This window comes from Camelus dromedarius, chromosome 5 (genome assembly GCF_036321535.1).
Source record: "Camelus dromedarius isolate mCamDro1 chromosome 5, mCamDro1.pat, whole genome shotgun sequence".
NCBI lineage: Eukaryota > Metazoa > Chordata > Mammalia > Artiodactyla > Camelidae > Camelus > Camelus dromedarius.
The window spans coordinates 11,281,367-11,304,036 of record NC_087440.1 but is presented as its reverse complement, the minus strand read 5'-3'; the positions used below and the strand labels follow the sequence as shown (position 1 = coordinate 11,304,036).

Below are 22,670 nucleotides of genomic sequence, written 5' to 3'. Positions count from 1 at the left end.
AAAGCAACGACTTGGAAATGGAAAATGAACAAATCACATTATAAGCCAAGTATTTTTAGACTAACTTGGGACAGGTTATTTCATTTTCACAACTAACTATTAAAACTGTAAGCAGTAGAGGGCTTAAGAAACTGCACACTCATCTTTAGCAGTGAGCACAACTCAAGTCCTACCACGTGAAGTGTTAACTCCTGAGGACACTGGAAGGTTCTACTCAGTCTCTAACCAACTGTATTCGGTCATAAAACATCAAGATCTGATGCTAGGACTGGGCATATAGCAGTCAGTGCACCATTTCTTACAAATCAGCACTCACAAGATTTCAAAAACAACATAACTAGGTCCTTAAACATTTAGACAATTATGTTAATCAAAGCTACAATGTTAAGCAAAATGTGATCTTCGAGTATGCTGCTGAACACATCAAATGTCAAGAATCATCCAAAACTACTGCATTTTAACCTGTTTCAGCTGGTAAAGTTTTCACACAAAGGAGTACCTAGTATTAGAATTTGTATCATTTCATTTCCTAAAACTATAAAGACACATAGTTTATAACTGTATTTAAAATATTTTGTACTCATCTCTAACTAGTCACAGGCAAATGGAGAAAATCTTATATTATCTTGTACCATATGAAATTGCTGTTTTGTAGGTCAAAATTAAAACAATGCATTTTAAAAAGTAAGTTTTATTCAATCAAAATACACATAATGAGCATTAATACTTTTCTTCTAATAGGATATTAAATATTTCATTCTTAGAAAATTCATCATTTGTTAGGCTCTGTAAATTGTTCAAACTCTCTAATTCCTATTTCTCAGCTGGAGAATATGTTGTTTCTTAGAAAAATCTCCAAATGATGAAAAAGATGGCAATTCACTAGACAAAGTTCTGGTGACTACGATAGACACAAAATTTAATAGCTCAATTCAGTGAACTTTGCTTTAGTGGCTTGTGACATGTGAAGTCAAGTGCTGTCATGTCAAAGTGTTGGGTTCATGTTTATTAACCAAAGGACATTTAATCAAACTTTTCCTGCATAACTTAAATTTCTTGGCAATATTGCTGCCGCTGTCATTTCACCAAGGTTTAAATGGTAGTAATTATCCCTTTTGCAGATCACCATATGGTCTTCAGAACTTTTTCGGTTACAATGATAATGATGATTCAAGTTTGGGAGCTTTATCAATATCCAATCATTTATATAAATTATTATCAACTGTTATAGAGTATCTTTTTTTTGGTTACAGATTATGATCCACTCCAAAAATGGGTTTCTGCTATTTTGACTCTTAATTCGAGCACCTCCGACTGTCTCCATTCTTGATCATCTCTCAAGAGAATACTCGCAAGTCCATATTTTACACTTTCCCCAGTCACAGCAGAAACTCTTTGTCAATTGCAAGGCCTCGAATTGTTGTGAGTTAGTGCTCACCTTGGCTCTTCATTGATTTTTGCTTAAAATGGATTTTGAATTCCCCTGAGGCTCATTTTTGAATTCAGATCCCCAGAACAAGATTTTTTTCAAACCACCACTGAGTGGTTCTTTTGCCAGCAGAGCTCTCTAAGACCAAAGTGATGTTTCTACCTATCTTATTTGCATATGTCCCAGTTTGAAATGATATTAAGAAAAGTATTCACAATTCTTCTAAGGATACTGTATTATTTATTTCTCTGGAAAACAGTAACAAAACAACTCCATAATCAAAGAAAACTGAAAACTGAAGAGCAAAATACTTTTATATTTCTAAATAGCACAACTAAAAACATACTTTATGACAACTCTACTAATTATAGTCAATTTTCAACTGATCTAACATTAGCAATTTAATATGGTACAGTCCACAAGTTAATCAACAAATACCTATTGAATATCTATTATATGTTAACATCTGTCTCATATCTGTACAGATATCCTGGAAAGACTGACTTGAAAATATGAAAGTCACTAACGTCAAGGACCCTAGTATGGGAGGAATTTGGTGCCATATTCTATTATTTTTTAAAACATCCATTAAAATGTATGCTTTCTTCCATGTTTCAGCTACCTATATTCTTTCTGAAAATATGTTAAATGGATCCTTAAATTTTTTTTTGAAATAAATGTTTAACTTGATATTGCCAAAGTTCAGCACTGAAACACAGTTGACCGTTGAACAACACAGCTGTTAGGGGTGCCAACCCCCCAATGGTCAAAAATCTGCCCACAGTTTTACAGTCAGCCCACTGAATCCATGATTCCCCATCCTCAGGTTTAACTAACCATGGATCACATAGTACTATAGTACATGTTTACTGAAAATAATTCACAGATCAGTGGACCCATGTAGTTCAAACCTGTGTTGTTCAAGGGTCAACTGTTAAACTTCTCAAAGATTCTAACTTTTAGAAGTCAAAACTTGCCTACATTTGCTATATATTATTTTGAAGCTTCAAGAGGCTTTTTTGTTTATTATTAACAACAACTAACATTTATTTGTATAGTATTTTCTAATGCACCCTCATATACATTATTCTTATTTAAGATAGCAAACAAGGACAACACAAAGTTTGCACTAGCAATGAAGTGGGATATTAATAAAAACAAAAAGGTAAATAATCTTTTTGTGTGTGCATTGGAAAAAAATGTGAAACACTAAAATCCTGTGTCACTGAACCTCCGTAACACACAGGGGGAAAAAAACCACTGTAGTTAATGCCCGTGATTAAGCATCACTGCCCACTGCAGGTGGACCAAAAGTCTCTCTAGTGCGCATTAACTGAACATCTTTGTCAGCCATACAGGTATCACAGCCCCATACCGCTGATGCTTCTGCTGTTAGGAGGCCATAAGCTGTTTCAGTCATTCCAGTGCAGATCCGATGAAACCACTTCTGACAAGAGGCTTCACACAGGATAGCATCCTGATCATCATTCACTTCATTTGTACAAATTCCACAAGGATACACTGGGTCAGAGGAAGAATGGCCATGACGGCTTGGGTGGAGAGAGGATTTATTGCTTTTCTCAGTGGTGCATGTATCTGCAGCACCTCTAGGTTGTCGTGGCTTATTCTGTGTCCCATTTGCATGGCTGTTGTTTGTAGCTTCAGTGCTACTTGAGCGGCTGTTCTCTTGATTTACTACATTGTTTCGATTAACATTTTTTAATTCAATATTACTCTGATTCACTGTGTCATCCATATTTAAGTGAGGTGGATGAGCAGAGGAATTTTGATTAGTGTTTTTGGTTGCTCCTTGACTAAAGTCTTGTTTTGGGGGTGGTGCTTTTGCTTGACCAAAAGTGTTTGGGGGAGGAATAAAGGAATGATTAGATTCTAATGGAGAACTAAAATTTGAATTATTTCCAGGGACAAAGTTAGACACCAAGTCAGGGTTAGATACTTGGCTTGCATTCTGTGGAGGAATCTGATTGAAGTTTTCAGCAGGATTTTGTCTAAAATGTTGATTAGGCATGTTAACATTCTGACCTAGTGCATTATTATAAGATGGATTTCCAAAACTTGAATTATCGTGTGGCCCAAAGTTAAAAGCATGAGGTCGATTAAAACCCATGCCCAAAGGATTCTGAGGAAATGGGTGTGGCTGATTCCTGAGTGAGTAAGGACCACAGTATGGGGAAGACATTCTTGGAGGAACATGTGGTGGCATTCTGAATGTGCTATAGCCTCCAAAGCCAGGGTACCCAGGGCCAAGATACGGATTTGAAGAAGGTAGTGGTTTATAGGAAATAGTATTATAATTGTCATCAAATGGATTAGCAGCTACTAGATGGTCAGAGTTTGGATTCGGTGGCGGAGCATACTCAGACAACGGAGGAAAAGAAGGCCCCTGAAATGAGAATGTAAAGTAAAATACATGTTTTTGATCAAATAAGCCATTAAAATGGTTCTGTTAACACTTAGGAGCCTAGCTTTAGTTAAATTTCTCTTGAAGTGTTACAAAAATTTAATTCACTTGACCTTTCAACTCCAAGTAGTATTTATATTTAATTATATTTAATGATAAATATAGATTTCTTTCACTTAGGAAAAGAAATAAGGTATGCTCTTTTGAGTTCAAATCGATCGTTACAAACTCTAAAAATATTCAACCCTCAAAAGAAGCTTCATTATAATAATTTTTCATTTAATAAGCTTACCTATAACTCTAGAATCATTCACTTAAAATTTTAACTAAAAATACCTTTTACACCTCCAAACAGCCATAAAATTAAATAACAATAAACAGAATCTAATTCTTTTTCCCTAGCTTAACGTTGGGAGTAGCTATTAGGGTATTCCCAAAATACTAAGCTCTAGGCCTAAGAATGGAAAAATAAACGGCCAGTTTTAGTCACACTGCAAGTTTAACACATGAAACTTAAATAAAGTAATCTGTACACACTTCATACCTATTTTCAGTCTTTATAATAAAAAGAGTGCTTCAAATTTATAGAGGATAAAACCAAGAAAGTCCGTATTTGTAACTGTTTATTACAACCACAGGTTACAGACAAAAGATGCCTCCACCACGACTATTTCATGATACGTACATCCTACTGATTTATTGCAATAGCTGAACATTACTCCAGGTTAAATTTGTATCCATATATTTTTAAATCTTTTAGTAAAACTACAGGCATCAATTCCTTTTAAATTAGATTTAAGAATAAGCATTTTAATTCATCTGCCTATACTTTCTTCTCACAATATTCACCCTAGGCCTACGTCAAATAATAGCCACTAGTTGCAGACTTAAAAACAAAAAACAATCACTTCAGAATTCACTACTAGGTTCTGAATGAGGACAGGAAACAAAACCCATGACCTAAGTTAAATTCACCTAACAGCCTAAACATATCAGTGAAGAAAAACTGTTATTAAAGAAAATACCAATTTACCTGTGTGTTTGTCTTGCGTTTTTTCTTATCTGGGCTTCCTAGTTGTACACCTGGTCCTCCTAACCCATCCAGTCCACTATCACCACCTAAAAATAAATAAATAAATCCAGATAATATTTCTACTTGTAAGGGAAATTTTGTAGCTCTCATAGCAATATCTATTATAGCTACCCATTCATATGTTTTCTATTTTTTTTTAACTAGGTAAAAGCAATACTAAGCTTTTATTATCTTTGTTCTTCAAAAAAATCTTCCCCATAATCTCAGCCAGAAACAGTAATTCACCTCTACTCCCATAGCATTTTTTATTATTCTTCCAGTGATTAAGCCTCCATCCCACTCCCAAACCTTCAGTCATCCGGTTCCCCGTCCCTGAGGCAACCACTGTTGGTAGCTTCTGGTCTATCTGTCCAAAGATAATCTAGATAAATCCCAGTATAATATCTTTTCGGAGTACACAAACGATGGCACGCATACCCTGCACAATGGTCTGTACCTTGCTTTCCTACTTGGAAATCACTCCATGTCATTGTGTATAGTACAAATGAGTAGTTATCTCATAGTATGACTGTACCATGATTCATTAAGTAGTCCCTTCCCTACTGATGGATATTTCGGTGGTTTACAAACCTTTGCTATTCTGCAATGAAAATCTACATATAAATGTCCTTACATTCATGTACAAGTCATTCCTAGAACTGGAATTATGGCATCATAGCTATGTGCCTTTTACTTCTTCAAGGGATATTGTCAAAATACAACAATGTATGTGAGTATGATTTTCTCAATAGTGTATGATCAGGCAAAAGCAAAAAGCTTGACTGTGAATCTAAGAAGTTTTAAAAATTTTGTCAGTGTAATTTTTTCCATTTAAAAAACAAAATTTTTATTACAGAGAATTCTGAACAATGAAGAGAAATCAGCATGCTGGCCATAGTCCCATACACAACAAAATGCAAAGTAGATTTCTGTAAGAGCTATTTAGGAGAAGTTTAAATATTATGGAGGTGAAAAACTATGACAAACAATAACAAAATTTTAGTGAGGATTCTGGAAGTTAAATTAATATTTAAACATCAAAAGCTTTCATATATACCAACTACAACCAGTTAAAAGATAAAGTGTAACAAAAGCTTTCACTTACTGAAACAAAACTAAACTAAAATAGCTAGCAATAAATTTAAGAAATGCACAAGATCAGAATGAATAAAAACTTTTTAAAAGCCTTACTGAAGGATGAAGAGGAAGACTTCTAACAGGTGGAAAGGTATTCCCTGTTCTGGCTAGCCATCTAGAACAAAATAACATTGTTTTTATTTACCCTGCTTATTAACCAGACAGCCCTGTTATGCCCTCCTCAGAGACATCAGCACTGGGTGTCTGAGTCTCAGGCCCACAGGGTCCATCCTCTAACCCCATAGACATTAAGATAACCTAAGCAGCACCCCCATCTTAGAGACCTGAGTGTAAACTCTAAAGGATCCCTCCTGTGTATTTATATATTTCAATAATTCCTCTTTCCAGTGTCCCACAGCCTCAAGAATGGTAGCTGTTTCCCCCAGTTTATACCTCTGTAAAAACTTTAGTTTATTATTTTGCCGGTTTAATATCTGTTAACAGTACTTTATATTGAATTCTGTTAAAAATAACTGTTATGGTTTCTGTGTCCTGACTAGACCCTGACTGATAGATATCTCAATCCCACCAGCCAGAAACTATCATTACTACTCCGTTAACATCATTCCAGACTTCCAGCTTACCTACCTACTTTTCCTTCTGCATATAAAGAGGGATACTAATACCTTTATAAAAATGGGATTCTATTTTTAAAATAAAAGCAATAAATTTTAACTTTATTAGAATTTAATGAAGGAAAATGGACTAAGTTAAACGGAAGACTATAGTAAATGTTTCTTTACCAAAAGAGAAATTTTTGAAAGAATTCTCTAAGACTAAGAAAAAACACCAAGAAAAATACGAAGTCGGAGAAGGTATGGTTTTTCTTTCTTCAATCCTATGTAGACTGACTTCCTGTTTTGAAAGTTGAGGATAATATGGTATCACATCTCATTCTACTTTTTTCCTCCCTAAATTTAGCAGGGTATTTTCTAATCTCTAGATTCAATTCTTTGCTTCAGGTAAACTTTCTTTTTTCATATCTTTGAATACTTTTTCTGTTCTATTTGTTGAGTGCTGTTTCAGGGGTATTATCATTATGCTAGGGAAATTTTTAGCTCCATATCCATTAGTTAATCCTCTGACTACTCTGTCTTTTTCATCTGCACTTCATCTGTTTATTTAAAGCTTTTCTATTATGTAACTTAATTGTTACCTTTATTCTGCTTCTTATTTCTAATTTATGCATTTGTTCTACATATATGTTTAGTCCTCAATTTGTTTCCTTAGGTCTGCAATTTACCCTTCATCTCATTGTGTGTTATTATCATCTTGCCTTTGAGTTCTTGTTTTATTTTATGAAGTACATGTGGATTATTTCCTTCCGTCTCGTAGGTTATGGGTTCTTCATCGTCTGTATGCTGTTTCTTTTCTTTGTGTTTGTTAGCGCACTAGTTTGCTATAGTGTGTCTGCATAGTTATCATGCTTTTATTTTTATCTTGTAACTTTGCTCAGACATTTTAAGCTCTGATTTAACATGGGCGACTTTGACTCCCTCTTATTCATATCTAAGACTGTTTGTTTGGCATAAGTGATATGCTCCATCTATTTAGATAACCATATGATGTTTTTCCTTTACATTGTTTTAATGTTGAACCCAGCCTGATTAGCTTGGAATAAATCCAATTTACTAATTTTTATATGAGTGTTATATTTATATGGACATGGATTTTTTACATGGATATACAAATATTCTCTTTATAATGCTTGCCTATGTCAGTAAGATTAGCCTGTTGCATTTCCTTGAAACATCCATGCTCTTAATTCTGAAGTTTTGTTAAATGCACATCTACCTAGCTGAGGGGTGCAGTAACCCACTCACATGGGAGGGATTCCCTCATATCCTCTGATTCAGTTGATATCCCTGAAGCCTTCTTTTCTGTCAGAGTCTTTAAAAGAAAAACAAAAATTTCCTCTGTGCACTCATTTTTTTCTTATTCAAAGGAGTGAGAAGATGAGACTACTCATTTAATTAATTGGCTTTTCTCCAGACTTGGGGTTATTAGTGAGAATTCTCCAAACTTCATACATCGTCAACAGCTTCCAAGGGGCAGAGAAGGTTTTAGAAGCCTAAGCCAGTGATTCGCATTTCACTCTCTTCTAGATTTATGTTATTGGGCTGTGCTACTTCTCATTTGGTGCTGCTGCTGAACATTTTTGCTACTTTTGAAAAACGTTTTGGTTAATTTGACTTGAAATTTAAAAAGAGACTCTGTAAAGTAGCTTTGTTCTACCATCTTATCTTGAAAGTTTATATCTAACTATATCTATGTTCTTTCACTTAATCTTCATAAACAAACCTGAGGTAGGAAAATCATCCCCATTTTAAAAAAAGAAAGAAAGAAATGGAATTATAAAGGGGTCATAACCCTGGTCAGACAAAAGCAGCTATGAGAGGGCAGGTTATAGCTCAGGGGTAAAGTGCCTGCTTAGCAGGCACAAAGTCCTGGATTCAATCCCCAGTACCTCCATTAAACAAACAAACAAACAAACCAACCTAATTATATCCCACTCTCCCCCCAAAAAACAGATTTGTTTTAATATAGCCACACTAGTGGGCATGAAATGGTATCTCCTTGTGCTTAATTTGCATTTCCAAAATTACTAATCATATTAACCATCTTTTCATGTATTTATTGATCATTTATATATCTTCTTTGAAGAAATGCCTATTCAAATGCCTATTTTTTCAGTTAAACTGTTTGTCTTTTTTGTTAAGTTTTAAGAATTCTTTATACTTAGTATATACTTTACCCTTAGTATATATTAGAATCTTATCAGATACATGATTTGCAAATATGTCCTTTAACACACATAAGTTTTTAATTCTGATGAAGTCCAACTTACCTATTTTTGCTCTGTTGCTTGATAAAACTAGGTTTATCTACTTCTAAGATACTATTTTGCCTCCCTAAAATCTTATGCATATACTGTCTTCCTCAGTGGCCCACAAAAGGCAAAAATGGAAACTTCTGGTTCAAACTAAAGGAACTCTTATCTTAGTATTATGTATAAAAAATAATCACTATGTTGTACACTTGAAACTAATATAATATTGTAAATCAACTATACTTCAATTAAAAAAACCACAAATAGAGAAAGATATACACATTTCATTAAATTAAAATATAGTTGTGATCATTAAATTTTTTTAAATAAAAAAATAATAAAGGAAATCCTATCTTTTAATTCTAATTTGATGTGGTAATCCCATCTGAGTAAACTGTAAGTAAAGAACTTATAGAAAGATCCAGTCAACCCCTTAAGGTCATTTGTTCAAAACTGGATGGTTCAGGAATGACTAAATCTATCATTAATTTATAACTATTCAGTAGCCTATATAAAATGAACTGATGAGTTCATATTAACAATTTGTATGCAGTTTTCTACAACAGTATATGCTAACATACTGAATACAGAGAAGTCTTGTTCTTGAATCTGAACACCTAGAAATTCTGATGAGTCTCATACGGAAAAGAATTAGCAATGGTCTCGAAGTCAAATAATAAAGTGGTCACATAAATAAACAAAGGGGCCAAATATCAAAGTCCTGTCTTTCCTAACATCTGTTATGGCTATTTCATTACAACAAAAACATAAATTAAAAAAGGTAATTCTTAAAAATAAAACTATTAACAAACAAGCTTCTAATCTAGAATATATAAATTACCATTCACAGCACTGTCAAAACTACTGGATAACTATAATTTTACAATTAAAATTCTGTAATTTTAATGTACAGATGGACAAAATGTACTCATAATGGTTAGTATTGACCATCTCTGTTTACCTTCTAAAACTTTTAATAATAATTGCTTATACTTACTGTAAGGCAAAACTCTGACATTTGAAATTATTTGTATTTGGAATACAAAATAAATTCATTATTTCCAAGTAATCTGTGAGAAAAACCATGTAAAATTCTTTTTTGAAAATTGAATTTTATGGTATTAATTTTTTACTTAAGAGTCTAATATTTCCCTCCATAAAACAAATCCTGAAGTTCTCACTGGTCTCTGTTGCCCCCCTATTGTTCATCTAAAGGGTTAACTACATAACACTTCCAGTGGCTTTGACTCCTGACCTTACCTAGGTCCTTCCTGCTTCTACCTGCAATACTGGTGGTTCTGTCATCTCCATGATGTAATAAGTAATGTTAGATCAGATTCATGGTCAGCAGGGCTAATTAGAATATACGCTACCAAGAATTTCTGTAACTCTTACTCTTTAAAAAAAAAAGTACAAGGTCAGAATCCTGGGGAGGGGAAAGTAGTGGTTAAAGAGCTAGTTATTTAAGTTACCCTAATTAATTTCGGTACCAAAGTTTCTCTTTATCTGCTCTACATATCTGCTGCTGCCAACTCTACAAGTAGACCACGACAATTCATCCAGATATTGAGAGTGGTGGGGCACAGAACCAAGAAAAAGGGGACTTCTACAGCTTACTGTAAGAATGGCCACTCTAATCCTTTTGTTAATATTTCAATGTCTTCACCTCATCTCTTCACTCCTACCTGCCCAGTGCCCTCTGCATGCATAAGGGGAACAGAAGTGGGAAAGGGTGATGTCAACAATAGAAAAAGAAACCTCTCCCACCTTAAGAAAGCTATGGAATTTCATCTGTCTGTCTATATATTATCACCCCTCATTATGCAAATCAATCTCAATTCAGCAAAATAATACCTCTCCTTTCACCCTTTAACCTTTATCCAGAGCTGGAAGCTGAAGTTGTTTCTCTCCTTACAGGCTTACAAGAGAGTCCAACCTAGTAAATGAAGCAATTTTTTCCCATCTAAAGAGTCTACAAATTAATGATTTTTTGATATGAAATCCATTTATAAGTATAAAGTTATTTTTTCTATTTGTAGGTACTTTTTATGTTGTAAAGAGTGGATTATTTACTTGAGGCCTTTTATGTATTTTTTTGTTTTTAGATCTAGTTACAACTCCTTTATTCTTCCTATTAAAGACTCAATCTAAAAAAAAAAAGACTCAATCTATTTTGGCTCCAAGTCCTTAAAAGGGAGGAGAGCATTATTCAGTACACTAGATAGCAGTGTGCCTTTTATATATTTAAAATTTTCCTTTTTAAAACTCACTTTATTCACAATAATGGTTTGGTTTATGATAGTAACTGTTCTCGTAAGTAATGTCACTGTATTATTTTAATATAAAAATAGTTTATAATTAATATTTTCCTTTAAACAGACTTGCTTCATCATTATTCCAAGTAAGTGTGTATTCTCATATGTGTAAGTACTGGTATAAGTATGTATTCTAGGCTGATTAAATGACACAAACCAGGTTTTCCCCCAAAATTCCTATGTTGAAATCCTAACCCCTCAATGTGATAGTACTAGGAAGTCGGGCCTTCAATAGATGATTAGGTCATGAGGGAATTAGTGCCCTTATAAAACAGACCTGGGAGTGCTCCCTCTCCCCTTCCACATGTTAGGACAGAGTAAGGAGACTGCTATCTATGAACCACGAAACAGGTCTTCATCAGACACCAAATCTGCTAGCACCTTGATCTTGGACTTTCTAGCCTCCAGAATTCTAATAAATAAAATATCCATTGTTTAAAAGCCACCCAGTCTATGGTGTTCTGTTACAGCAGCCCAAGCAGACTAAGACAGTGCCTAACACACTGCCTGGCACACAGTGAGCACTCAAATATTAGTTCTCATTTTGCTTTCCTTTAGATTAGACTATACCATTAGCACACTTCATTTCAGTTTCTATAGTACTTAACATCCCATCAAAACATCTAATAGCCAGCAGTGTCAACACAATCAGTGGACCTTCAAATATTAGTTTTTCACAATAGCACAGAAGTCTGGGATATAATGTCAGTTTATTCCATTGTTTACTATAGATGTGAGTATCTTAGCTAACAGCTGTGTCTTCACCTGAAACACATACTTCTGAAATACTGGTCTCTACCTTGGGATGGAAATATTGTGAATTAATATGTGAATAGAGTATTGTATGAATTCCATCAAGCATCTGGCAAAATGGCCTTATGAGATTGAAAAGAAAGAGCCATTATTTCCTTTGAGAATTGAGGCAGAAAGTGTCCACTATGTGATGCCCCAAATCTGGATCAATTTGGGCATGACATAAATATCAAATTCAGAAAGCCCTCAACGTCAGTGATTTAAGGTTTCAAATGTTTGTGGTTCCTGTGCCAGGTGTTCTCTCCAAACTAATGATCTTTGCATTACTGAGGTGCATGAGCTTTAAGGCTGTTCACGAAGTAAAGCTAGGAGGGCAGGTGGATAGTGTCCATGTGTGAAGCTGACTCTATACAATAATACTTCTAATAATAAACTTATTTTATTAGCAAAGTCAGTCAAATTTTTAAACAGACTACTTCAGAAATCATGGAGAACAAAGCTGCAGATATGCACAAAAATCATGTGGTAAACAGCTTACACTTGTCTTTTTCAGCTAAACTGTGAGATCTGAGCAGTTTCTGCTTTTACAGTTTTTTTTTGTTGCTGTTCATTATATTCTTCCTAGAGTGAAGGAACCTTCATTTTTGTTCACTTCATATTCACACTCAACTGAAACAAGAAAGAATATGTTGTAGGCCATTTGATTGATTAATTGATTAAATATACCTGAAAGTGAATGTTGATCAGATTACTTATTTTCTTTTAGAATGTATATTTTAGAGCTTCTATTTCTGAATTTAAAGGTAAAACATGCAGATAACTTACAATGTACCAGACACCATTTTAAGTGCAACCGTTCCAATCAACCATTCCAATCCTTCAAGCCATGCTATGAAATAAGTCCTGTTATTATTCTCATTTTGCAGCTGAGGAAACTGATGGAGGAGAGGTTAAGTAACTTGCTAAAAAACACACAGCTAGTAAACAGTAGAGCTGGGATAAGAACCCTGGCAGCCAAGCTGCAGAGTCAAAATGCTGCACTGTTTCTCAATATTGCTATTAGCATGTCTACAGAGACTGGGAATAGGAAAGGAGACTCCTGACCATCCCTTATGGCGAACCCTGAAAGTAAAGATGACTTAGACCTCTTCAGTTGCCTGGAATAAGAGTGTTGGAAGAGAGAATTGTATAATCTTCCCAAGAGGTAACTCCTCCACAACTCTGGGGAAAGTAAACTAAGTTACCTGAAGTTACTGAAACCTTTCTGTTAACATTCATCAAATTAGATTTTAGAAACATCTGCTGAGCTTCCATAAGCACAGAAATAAAAGCAATGATTCCTCCCAGTAAGGATTCCATAAATTTAGAGGAAATAATTTTTTCTTTCTTTTTTTGGAAACCCTTAAATTTAATGTGATAAATACGATGACAGATGAGCACTGGATGTCGAGGGAATATGAGGAACTCCCATCTAATCTTGACTGAGGGAGGAGCATCAGCAAAGACAAGCTGAGAGGTTTCAACAGAGCTGATGCTTTGAGAATGAGTATCTTAACAAAGCTGGGGAAAAAAGAAGTTGTATCCAGCAGAAGGAACAGAATGTGCAAAGAAAAATTTAAAGGCAAGAGAGATCATGACAACATCTAGAGATGAAATGTGAGTATTTCAGAACTGGAGCACGAGAGACAAGGGCGAGCACTTCATGGAATATGAAGGATAGAAGACTAAGTGGTAGGCCTGTGCCAAGTGAAAATACAAGAAGGTTGGACTGGGTTAATAGAAAAAGGTTGCATTTTTATCCTAAATGCAATGGGGAACCACCAAAGAATTTTACAAGGAAGAGTAATATGACTAAGTTGTGTCTGGGGAGCACTATGGCAATAGAACATAGTAGCCAAGATTTAGAGCCCTAGAATTTAAGATCTAGCTTTGCCACTTACTAGCTGGGTAAACTTGAATATGTTACTTAACCACATATTACTTAACCTCTCTGAGCATCAATTCCTCAACTGTAAACCTAGAATGATAATAACATCTAACTTAGAGGGTTATTGAGAGAATTAGCAAGATGATCCATTTAAACTACTTAGCAAACTGCTTGGTATCTACTCAAAAGATGGTAGTTATTTATCACCAGCAGTAAGTAGCATTGTGGGAAATGGGTTAAGAAAGACAAAAAAGGGGGGTCATGGAAACCATGGCTGTGGAAAGGCTAAGGAGATGATGGGTTCAAAAACTAAAGCGGGAGGGTATAGATAGGTATGTGCTTAGCATACACAAGGTCTGGGTTCAATCCCCAGTATCTCCATTAAAAAACAAAACAAAACAAAAAAAACAAGACCGAGAATCCAGGATAATCTTGGACTTCAGAACAGTGTTGAGTAAATGGGGGATGGGTTTGGGTCACTAGATAAACGATGTTCATCAAGTTAGGGGATATGGGAGACTAAGCATGCTGAACGTCTCACAGATACACACCTTTCATCCAACTTGTTAAAAACAAAATCCATTTATCTCCCCCTCATAAATTTACTCTTCTTTTTACCTACCTGTGACACCACTGTCTTATGTTTTTCTCCTCCACCTCTCTGGCTACTCCTTCACATCAAGTTTTTCAGAGTCCTCATGTCTCTTTTTATTTCCTAAATGTGAGTGTTCCCAAAGTTGTTTTTCTCAATGCTTTTCTCTTCTCACGTTTCACTCTCTTGGGTGAGCTCATCTACTCCCAGGGCATCAATTAGTATTCACATGTTTACAGATAACTTCCAGATCTCTATTTCTGGCTCAGACCACCTGCCTCAGTTCCAAGCCATGTATATCCGCTGCATACCCTGGAACATCCCAGGGGGATATTTATTCAGTGTGTCGAAAACCAAATTCACTTTCCTGACAATCTGCCTAGCCTTACATGTGCTAATTAAAAAACAACACAAAACAACAACAACAAAAAAAACCCAATCCTTTCCTTTAGACTTATTCTCACTGGCTCTTCTCAATTCTGTGACTATGTAAATTATGCTTCCTCTTCAATCTTAATCCAGATCTTCCATACACTCCTCTGATCAAGACAGTCTGTATTTCTTAGTAAAGTCTACTTTTAGTACTTTTGCGACATTTGTTATTATTCCACTCTAAAATACATCCTTACCTCTCCAATGTCATTTCTAACTCTGGTTAAAAGCATTTCACCTGAGGGTGCACAGTCTTTTAAAAGCAGATAGGTCTTTAATCACTTTTGCCTCATGAATAGTGAAACCTCTGTTTCTACTCAAGAATTATCACTTGTTCATAGTCCAGATGGAATTATCTTAATACTATAGAGTGTTCAGCGTATTTCTGATACAACTCATAAAGTTTGCTGTCATAATTTCTTCAGGCAAAATTAGTAACAAATCAGACAATTGTGTGGCATTTATGCAAAAAAAAAAAAGCATTTCATCTGAAATGAATGCTTCAACTTCCTTCATCTTTAAATTCCTGTTTTTCTGCCTTAATTTTCTCTTTTTTCTCTAAGAGTACTTCCTCTTTTGCATCCTTGGTGCTACTCCCCTTCTCTCATATGCAGAAACCTAACTTAGGAGAACAGGAGCCTCATCTGTCTCATGCCTGGCTTCCGGAACAGTGAATGCCTAGCACATAGTAGATATTTAAAAACATGTACTGAATGCTTTATTAATGAGTTAGCCTCTCTTTCTGTTGCCTTTTCAGTTTCTCCCCCTCTCCCACTATATCAGGTTCTTCTGTAAGTCTACAAATAAGTCTTTTTTTTCAAGGGAGAAAAAATAAAGAGAACCTATATAAACTTCCTCTTGATTCTGTCTTTCCAAGTTATTGACTATGTCTTTCTTTCTACCACCAAGCTTCATTTAAATCACATCTTCACCACTTAATATTCACAGCTTTGAAATGTGGTTTTCTTCCAAAAGTGCCTTCTCAAAATCATCATTGACTTCCCAGACCTTTTTCTCATCCCTCACCCTCCTTGCTGCTCTTTCTGCATCATTTCAAACAAAGGAACTCTCACTGCTTCTAGGACTCTCCTCTAGGAGACCTTCCTTGATTCCCTTAAAGATAGGTTATATGCTCCTTTATTTCCTGTAGATGATCATAGTTCTTATCATGCTGTTTGTAACTGATTACTTATTTGTCAGTATCCTAGACTAGACTAAAAGTTCTTGAAGACAGGTGTTATGTCGTCTTAATCAATGTATTTCCACTGTCTGGCACTACGACTGCCCAACAAATGCTTATTGAATAAACGAATGGGTATGGTCATCAGATCAATACCTAAGAGTTCTAAGAAAACTGGATACTGGGAGTGTTGGTTAGAATAAGGATGACAGGTAACATTCTAAGGGAAAAGGGCAAATAAATCAAAAGTAGTGTGAGGGGCTATGACAATTCAAAAGCAGCATAAAGATACGAATGAGTTTCTTCGTGTAGTGCCTCATTTATTCATTTGGTATTTACTGTGGGCAAGGCAATTAGGGAAGAAATAAAAAGATAATCAAGATGCTGAACCTATCTATCCTCATGGATCTGGCTTATGTCCAAAGGTTGAGGGTCTGGGGTTGTAACTGATAGGAAACAGGAGCAAGATACTTTGCCACTAAATAGCAATTCTGAATCTAATATTAAAATATCAGGACAAGTTTGGAAAACCACAAATCAGCCTCCTGTGGTCCACTCACCTTTGCAATCTAGGTCTACCAGGAGAGGTTCTCAAACGTCAAGGGAGATAAGGAACCCCTGGGGATCTTGTCAAAGATGTAGAGAAATCTCTCAGAACTCCTGATTCTTTGGGTCCAGGAACCTACATTTCTAATACGCAACCCAGAGAAGTATGATGCTCTTGGTCTACAGAGTATACTACTGTAAAGCCCTTAGTCAATCATGTTGTCATAAGTTTGCTGTATCTGAGTTACACCTTTATTTTCTAATAATTCATTTAAATTGAAAAAAATATTGATCTCTCTCTACACAGATACACACATATAATGTATACCTATCTATCTATATATCTTAGTCTTATCCTAAGCAAGAGGTTGGATGACTTTCATTTTTTATAATATTCATGAAATAAATGCATAACAATTAAAGTCTGTCTATATACATCAGTGGATGAGAAAGTTTGAGATGTTCAAGAGTTTATGCTCTGCAAACATCACATCCTGCCTGCAGTCTGATGATACAAATTGCAACTAAAAGCTCCAGGGCGGTGAAGTTCAGCAGAACTGTGCTTCAGAAGAGCTTATGTAGATATTCTGGTACCTTTTATGGATTATAAAATAATTTTTAAATGTTTTAAAAATTAATGCTCTAATTAGTACAAAATGACTTATTATAAAAACCCCTCTTGGGGTGGGGTATAGTTCAAGTGGTAAGGCACATGCTTAGCATTCATGAGGTCCTGGGTTCAATCTCCAGTACATCTTCTAAGAATAAATACATACATAAACTAATTACCTCCCCCACCAAAAAAAAAAAAAACAAAAACAAAAAAAACCCTCTTCCTATTCTAAAAAGTGCTTTGCCTTTTAAAAAAAGTTTTTTTTTTTTACTTTTTATTTTGAAATAAATGTATTTACATTTTTATCGTAATACTTTTTATTTAGACAATTTGACTCTATACGCTCCTTTCATCTGGAAGTGCTTTGTCTTTTATTCTGGTACTTAACTCAGAATATTCTTGAGTTGACACCTGAGCCAACTCCCAACAGGTAAGGCAGCAAACTTAAAAGCAGCAGTTGCAACAAAATGAAGATGGGTCTGTGCTCTTGACACACAAAAAAATAGCTATCTATTCTATTTAAAATTACATATGATTAAGACTGATAATTGAGTTCAAAGGTATAATCTTGATAACACTTTCTTTTCCTTCAACTCCAAAGTAATTTATAATAATAGGCAAAATAGCACAGCAAACTCATCAAAGTCTATCTCAGAAACATCTATTCCTCAAAGCCTTTGGCAACTTAAAACCACACACAGAAAGCAAGCTGAAATAGAAAACTTTCACAAAATGAAAGACTGTGCTGGTATTAAGGCTGTAAAAACAATATTCTGTTCTAAATTATGTTTTTGCTTAAATGGCTAAGAAAATCAATCTCTACTGAAATACTCAAGTGATGTTATTTGGATACCACATTGTCACTGCATCACAAGCCAGTTCTGTAGGTTTAATTTCTACTCACAAGGTACGAAAACACAGACGAATGTCTGTGGTCCTTGATCTCTACATCACTTAAGTCAACTGGGAATTTACCTTACTACTTACTTATAAAGCACTTTATCCCGTTTAGATGAAAGGATTATTACAATGCCCTCCTAACTAGCCTCTTGATTTCAGCCCTTGTTCTCTACAGTCTACTCTGCACACAATAGTCAGTTACAAATGTAAGTCAGTTCAGTCACTCTTGTGCACAAAACCATCCAGACCCTATCTCCGAGTGAAAGCCACAATCTTTTAAATGGCTCACAAGGCCCCCAACACACAATCACCCTACCCTTCAGTTCAGCTCACACTACTCTCCCTTTGCTCACTCCACGTCAGTTACAGTAGCTTCTTTGCAGTTGCTTGAACACACTAAGCAAATTCCTGACTCAGGGCCTTTGCACTTGCTGTTCCGTTGACCAAGTCTGCTGTTCCCACACATACCCTCATGGCTTTGCTCCCGTTGGGTCTTTGCTCAAATATCATCATTCAGGTGAGCCCTCTTGCATATATATAATCACTACCTCCACACTTCCACACGTTTTCCCTGCTTTGATTTTCTCCAAAGCGTTTACCATTTGACATTCTATACCTTTCATTTGCTTGTTTACCATTTATTTACCCAACGAGAGTGTGCACTCCTGCAGAGCGAAGAAGGTCTTTTTGCTTTGTTCACTCTGGTATCCCAGTGCCAAGAACAGTGCCTAGCACACAGTAGTTGTTCAATAAATATTTGCTTAATGAACAAACAGTACGACTTCAACTTTGGGACTTTCAGCCTTAACCCTACTAAAAGCTGGAAACAAGAGCTGGAGGATATTCCCCAAATTTCCAGACGGCACTCGGTGTCTGTGAACTTAACGTGCATTCTTTTGTCTGGTACATCGTTCCCTCTGATTTTTCTTAGACAGTCTGGCAGCAGGAATATTCCTAACTAGTGTGCGAGGAAAAAGCAAACCGATCGTGTATAAAACAGATCTGGGGCGATTTGATTCTTATCCATAAACCAATAGAGAAAAGCCTTTTGAATGAATAGTTTCTCCTCCTAAGCCTAAGGAAAATAAGCTGTCTGTTGCCTTTTGAGGGTGGGAAGGGGGGCTGGGAGAGACGCGAAGGCCCCCTTGCACCTTCTTCGAGAGCGTCAACTCCGGCGCGGTCCAACTTACTTTCTGGGGGGGTGGGCATCGTCCGTGGTCTCTGCCAGGGGGTGTTTCTTTCTCACCCTCTGGGCTGCCTATTGTGCCTGTCTGGCGAATGGGGTGAGGTGGGCGAGGAGCGGGCTATGAAGGGATGCGGAGTGAGGCTTCAAGTGCCTCCTAACACAAAGTCGGGGCGGCGAGGGCTCGGCGCGGAGGTCTCCGGGGCGGGCGGGCGCCGGGGCCGCGCGCCTCCGACCGCAGCCCGGGCCCCGGGGCGCAGGCGGGACGCGGGCGGCGCGGAGTTAGGCCCGGACAGAGCCCAGTGGCCTCCCAGCGGCCGGGCACGCGGCCCCCGCGCGCCCTGCTCACCCCGCTCCCCGCCATCCGGCGCCCTTCTCGGTTACCTCGAACTCTCTTCAGCGAAATGGGATCCTTCTCCTGTTCTGCTGACATTACAGACCGCAAAGCATGACTCCCCCCCAGGCCGCGGGAATTCGGTCTCTTTGATGCGGCGGCGGCGGCTCCTCCTCCTCCTCGCGGGGCCGCTGCGGCTGCGAGGCGAGCCTCCGAGCCGAGGCGCGGCCGAGGGCGGCGGGGCCGCGGGCCGACTTTGCAAAGTTTGGGAGGAGGACGAGGCCCCGGGGCGGCCGGGCGGCGTGCGGGCACCGGCTGGGCTCAGCGGCCGCGGCGGGAGCGCGGCCTGGGAGCGGCCCCCCACCCGGGGCCGGCGTGTGCGGAGGACGAGTGCGCCGCCGCTGCCGCCGCCTCCCACTCCTTCTTCTTCGCCGCCGCCGCCGCCGCCTCAGGAGCCGCTGACAGGGGAGGCGGGAGGCGGGCGGCCGGCCCTGGCGGCGCACTCACAGCGCCCTCTGAGGAGGAGGTCTGCGCTCTCGCCGCTCCGGAGTCGCAGACACAAAAGCCCCCAGCCTGGAGCCGCCTGCAAAACCCGCTCTCGGGCGGGCGAGGGACGTGGCGCGGCCCCGCGGCTTCCCCGCCCCGAGCTCCCCAGCCCCGCGCGGGGACGGACTTCGGGGGGCGGGGGCCGCTGCCTCGTCCCGCCGCGCCTCCCGCCGCCGCCGCCGCCGCCGCCGCCTCGCGCTCCGCCTCGGCCCAGCCCCCACGGCCCGCGCGCGCCTCTCGCTCCGCACGGGGCTGAGCGGGTCCGCGGCCCAGGCGGCCGGGGCGGGCAGCGCGCGCCGAGGGGCTGCTCTGCCCGGCCCCGCGCTGCCCCGCGTCGAGTGTTCCCCGGCCGCCGCCAGGCCCGGGGACGACCGGCTCCGCGGCCGACGCGCTCCAGCCTGGCTTCTGCGAGGAAACGGCATCTCCGAACTTCGGCGGAGGCCGCAGCAGGCACCTTGGCTTCGTGGCCAGGGATCTGAAAGAGGAACGTACGATCCGAGCAAACTTTGTAAGCGGGAGCTGGGGAGTTCTCGGCGGGCTTGTGGAGACCCAGGTTCTCCTACTCCGTGTCCGTGGTCTGGACACCTGTTTGTGCAGTGCCCCAACGGCAAGTTTTAACGACTTGACTCTTAAAGAAAGAGCGATGCGGAATGAATACAAGAAAGGAGGGTGGGTGGAAGCGGTGAGACGCCTGGACTTGATGTAGACGTTAAATTTTAGGAAAAGCACCTCCCCACCCAGAAGGTGATTGTAGATTGGATTTGGTCACTGATTACACATCAGTCATTTAGGCTGTGTGACCTGAGGCAACTTGGGTAACCTCTCTGAGCCTCAGATTTGTGATCTTTCCATCTCTAAGGTCCCGTCTAGCTCTGATATTCTTTAGCTTACTTTTATGCCACTGTTCTCCCTTTTTGTTGTTAAGGGTTCCAGTTTTCCTACTAAAGAGAATCTGTAGATGCAAACCAGTCTTCAGTCAGGTGAGACATTATTTTAAAGCTAGAGTCACTGAGAAGCACTCTTTAATCATATGAGAACTCAGAACTAACCACAAATAGGAATCTCCTAACGGAGATAAGACCCATAGAACTCATTCACTTGCACACATAATGTCAGAGAGAACAGATGTAAACAGGAGGCCAATGTACAGTCTTAAAAGCTGCGTAACACACAAGCACCACGGCAGCAGCAGCAGCAGCTTTAAAACACAGAATATGGTGTGGCCAGGGGACAAATGTTATCCTTTCTCTTATAAGTTTGGGGGGAAATTCCTGATTAGAAGATTCAGACTAGGATAGGCTGGGGAAATTTTACAGGAGTTGCATCTTAGGAGAAGCCTCCCGCCACCACGTCATCCCCCAACTAGACTGTAACCTCCATGCAGGCAGGAATTTTACCCAGTCCACTACTGCATCCTTTGGTACCGAACAACGACTGGCAAGAATTCAAACAATTTTGTTGTTGAGTGAATGCTTGAATAACAGCAGACTGGGAGTGGCCCTGGATCAACTAAATTGACAGGGCTTTGGTAAGTCTGATAAACTCATGCTAAGTATTGGATCTTACCCTCCACCTCACAGGGTTATTGAGAGAAGATGTGAAAGCACTTTGAAAATATCAGTCAATATGAAAACAGAGTTTTTATTGTATGATCCTCAGTGCAAAGAAAGTGGTTGAGAAAAATCATTGCTAAGAGATTTTGGATGCTTTATTGTAATTCCCTAAAGTTAGAAACTCAAGTAATATTAAATCAAGAGAAATGAATTAGCTTTTTAATGATTCATCAAGAATAAAAAGACCATCTTACTTGGCCATGGGTTTCTAGATCAGTTTGACTTCCAAATCCTGACTACTTGCTACATATCAAAATTACATAGAAAGCTTTCTAAAATTTAAGATTCTCAAGACCCTCCCCAGACGTACTGAATCAGAATCTTCGGGAATGAGGTCTGGCAATCTGTCTTTGAATATTCTCCACTTGATTGACAGCAAAGAGCATTGTGTATTATACTCCTTATGCCCCCAGTGTGACAGAATTCCTAATAAAATATACTTGCACGTGCTGTTGTTGTCTTTATCCATGAGTCTTGGTTATGAGTTCCAGAGTTAACCTTTACTCTCATTCAGAGAGATGCAGGTAGAGCTATTGCTGGTGGGCTTACTCCTCTACTTAACAAGTCATGCCTAAAATACAGTAGAAGGCACAGCTTAGGCTAGAGCAGCGGTCAGGAAACTTTTTCTGTGGCAGCCCAGATAATACATAGGAGTGTTGCAGGCCATGCATTCTCTGTCACAACTACTCACTTTGCCCTTAGAGAAGCAAGCACAGACAATACGCAAATAAGTGGATGTGGCTGTGTTCTAATAAGGCTATTCAAAAAAACAGACAGTACACTGAGTATGTCCCACAGGCTGTAATCTCCTGACCCCTAGAGTAGAAATTGGGTCACATAAAGGAC

The 22,670-nt window shown here is 38.6% G+C and overlaps 1 protein-coding gene across 1 annotated transcript; it reads right to left on the bottom strand.

The window, feature by feature from the left end:
• Positions 1–779: 779 nt before the first annotated feature.
• PYGO1 (pygopus family PHD finger 1) lies at positions 780–20,296 on the bottom strand. Its single transcript, XM_031452741.2, has 3 exons — positions 19,716–20,296; positions 4,885–4,970; positions 780–3,833 (listed from the first exon to the last, which is right to left on the bottom strand). The coding sequence occupies exons 1-3, from the start codon at positions 19,762–19,764 to the stop codon at positions 2,709–2,711; spliced, it is 1,260 nt and encodes a 419-aa protein (XP_031308601.2). The 5' UTR covers positions 19,765–20,296; the 3' UTR covers positions 780–2,708.
• Between the last annotated feature and the right edge of the window lie 2,374 nt (positions 20,297–22,670).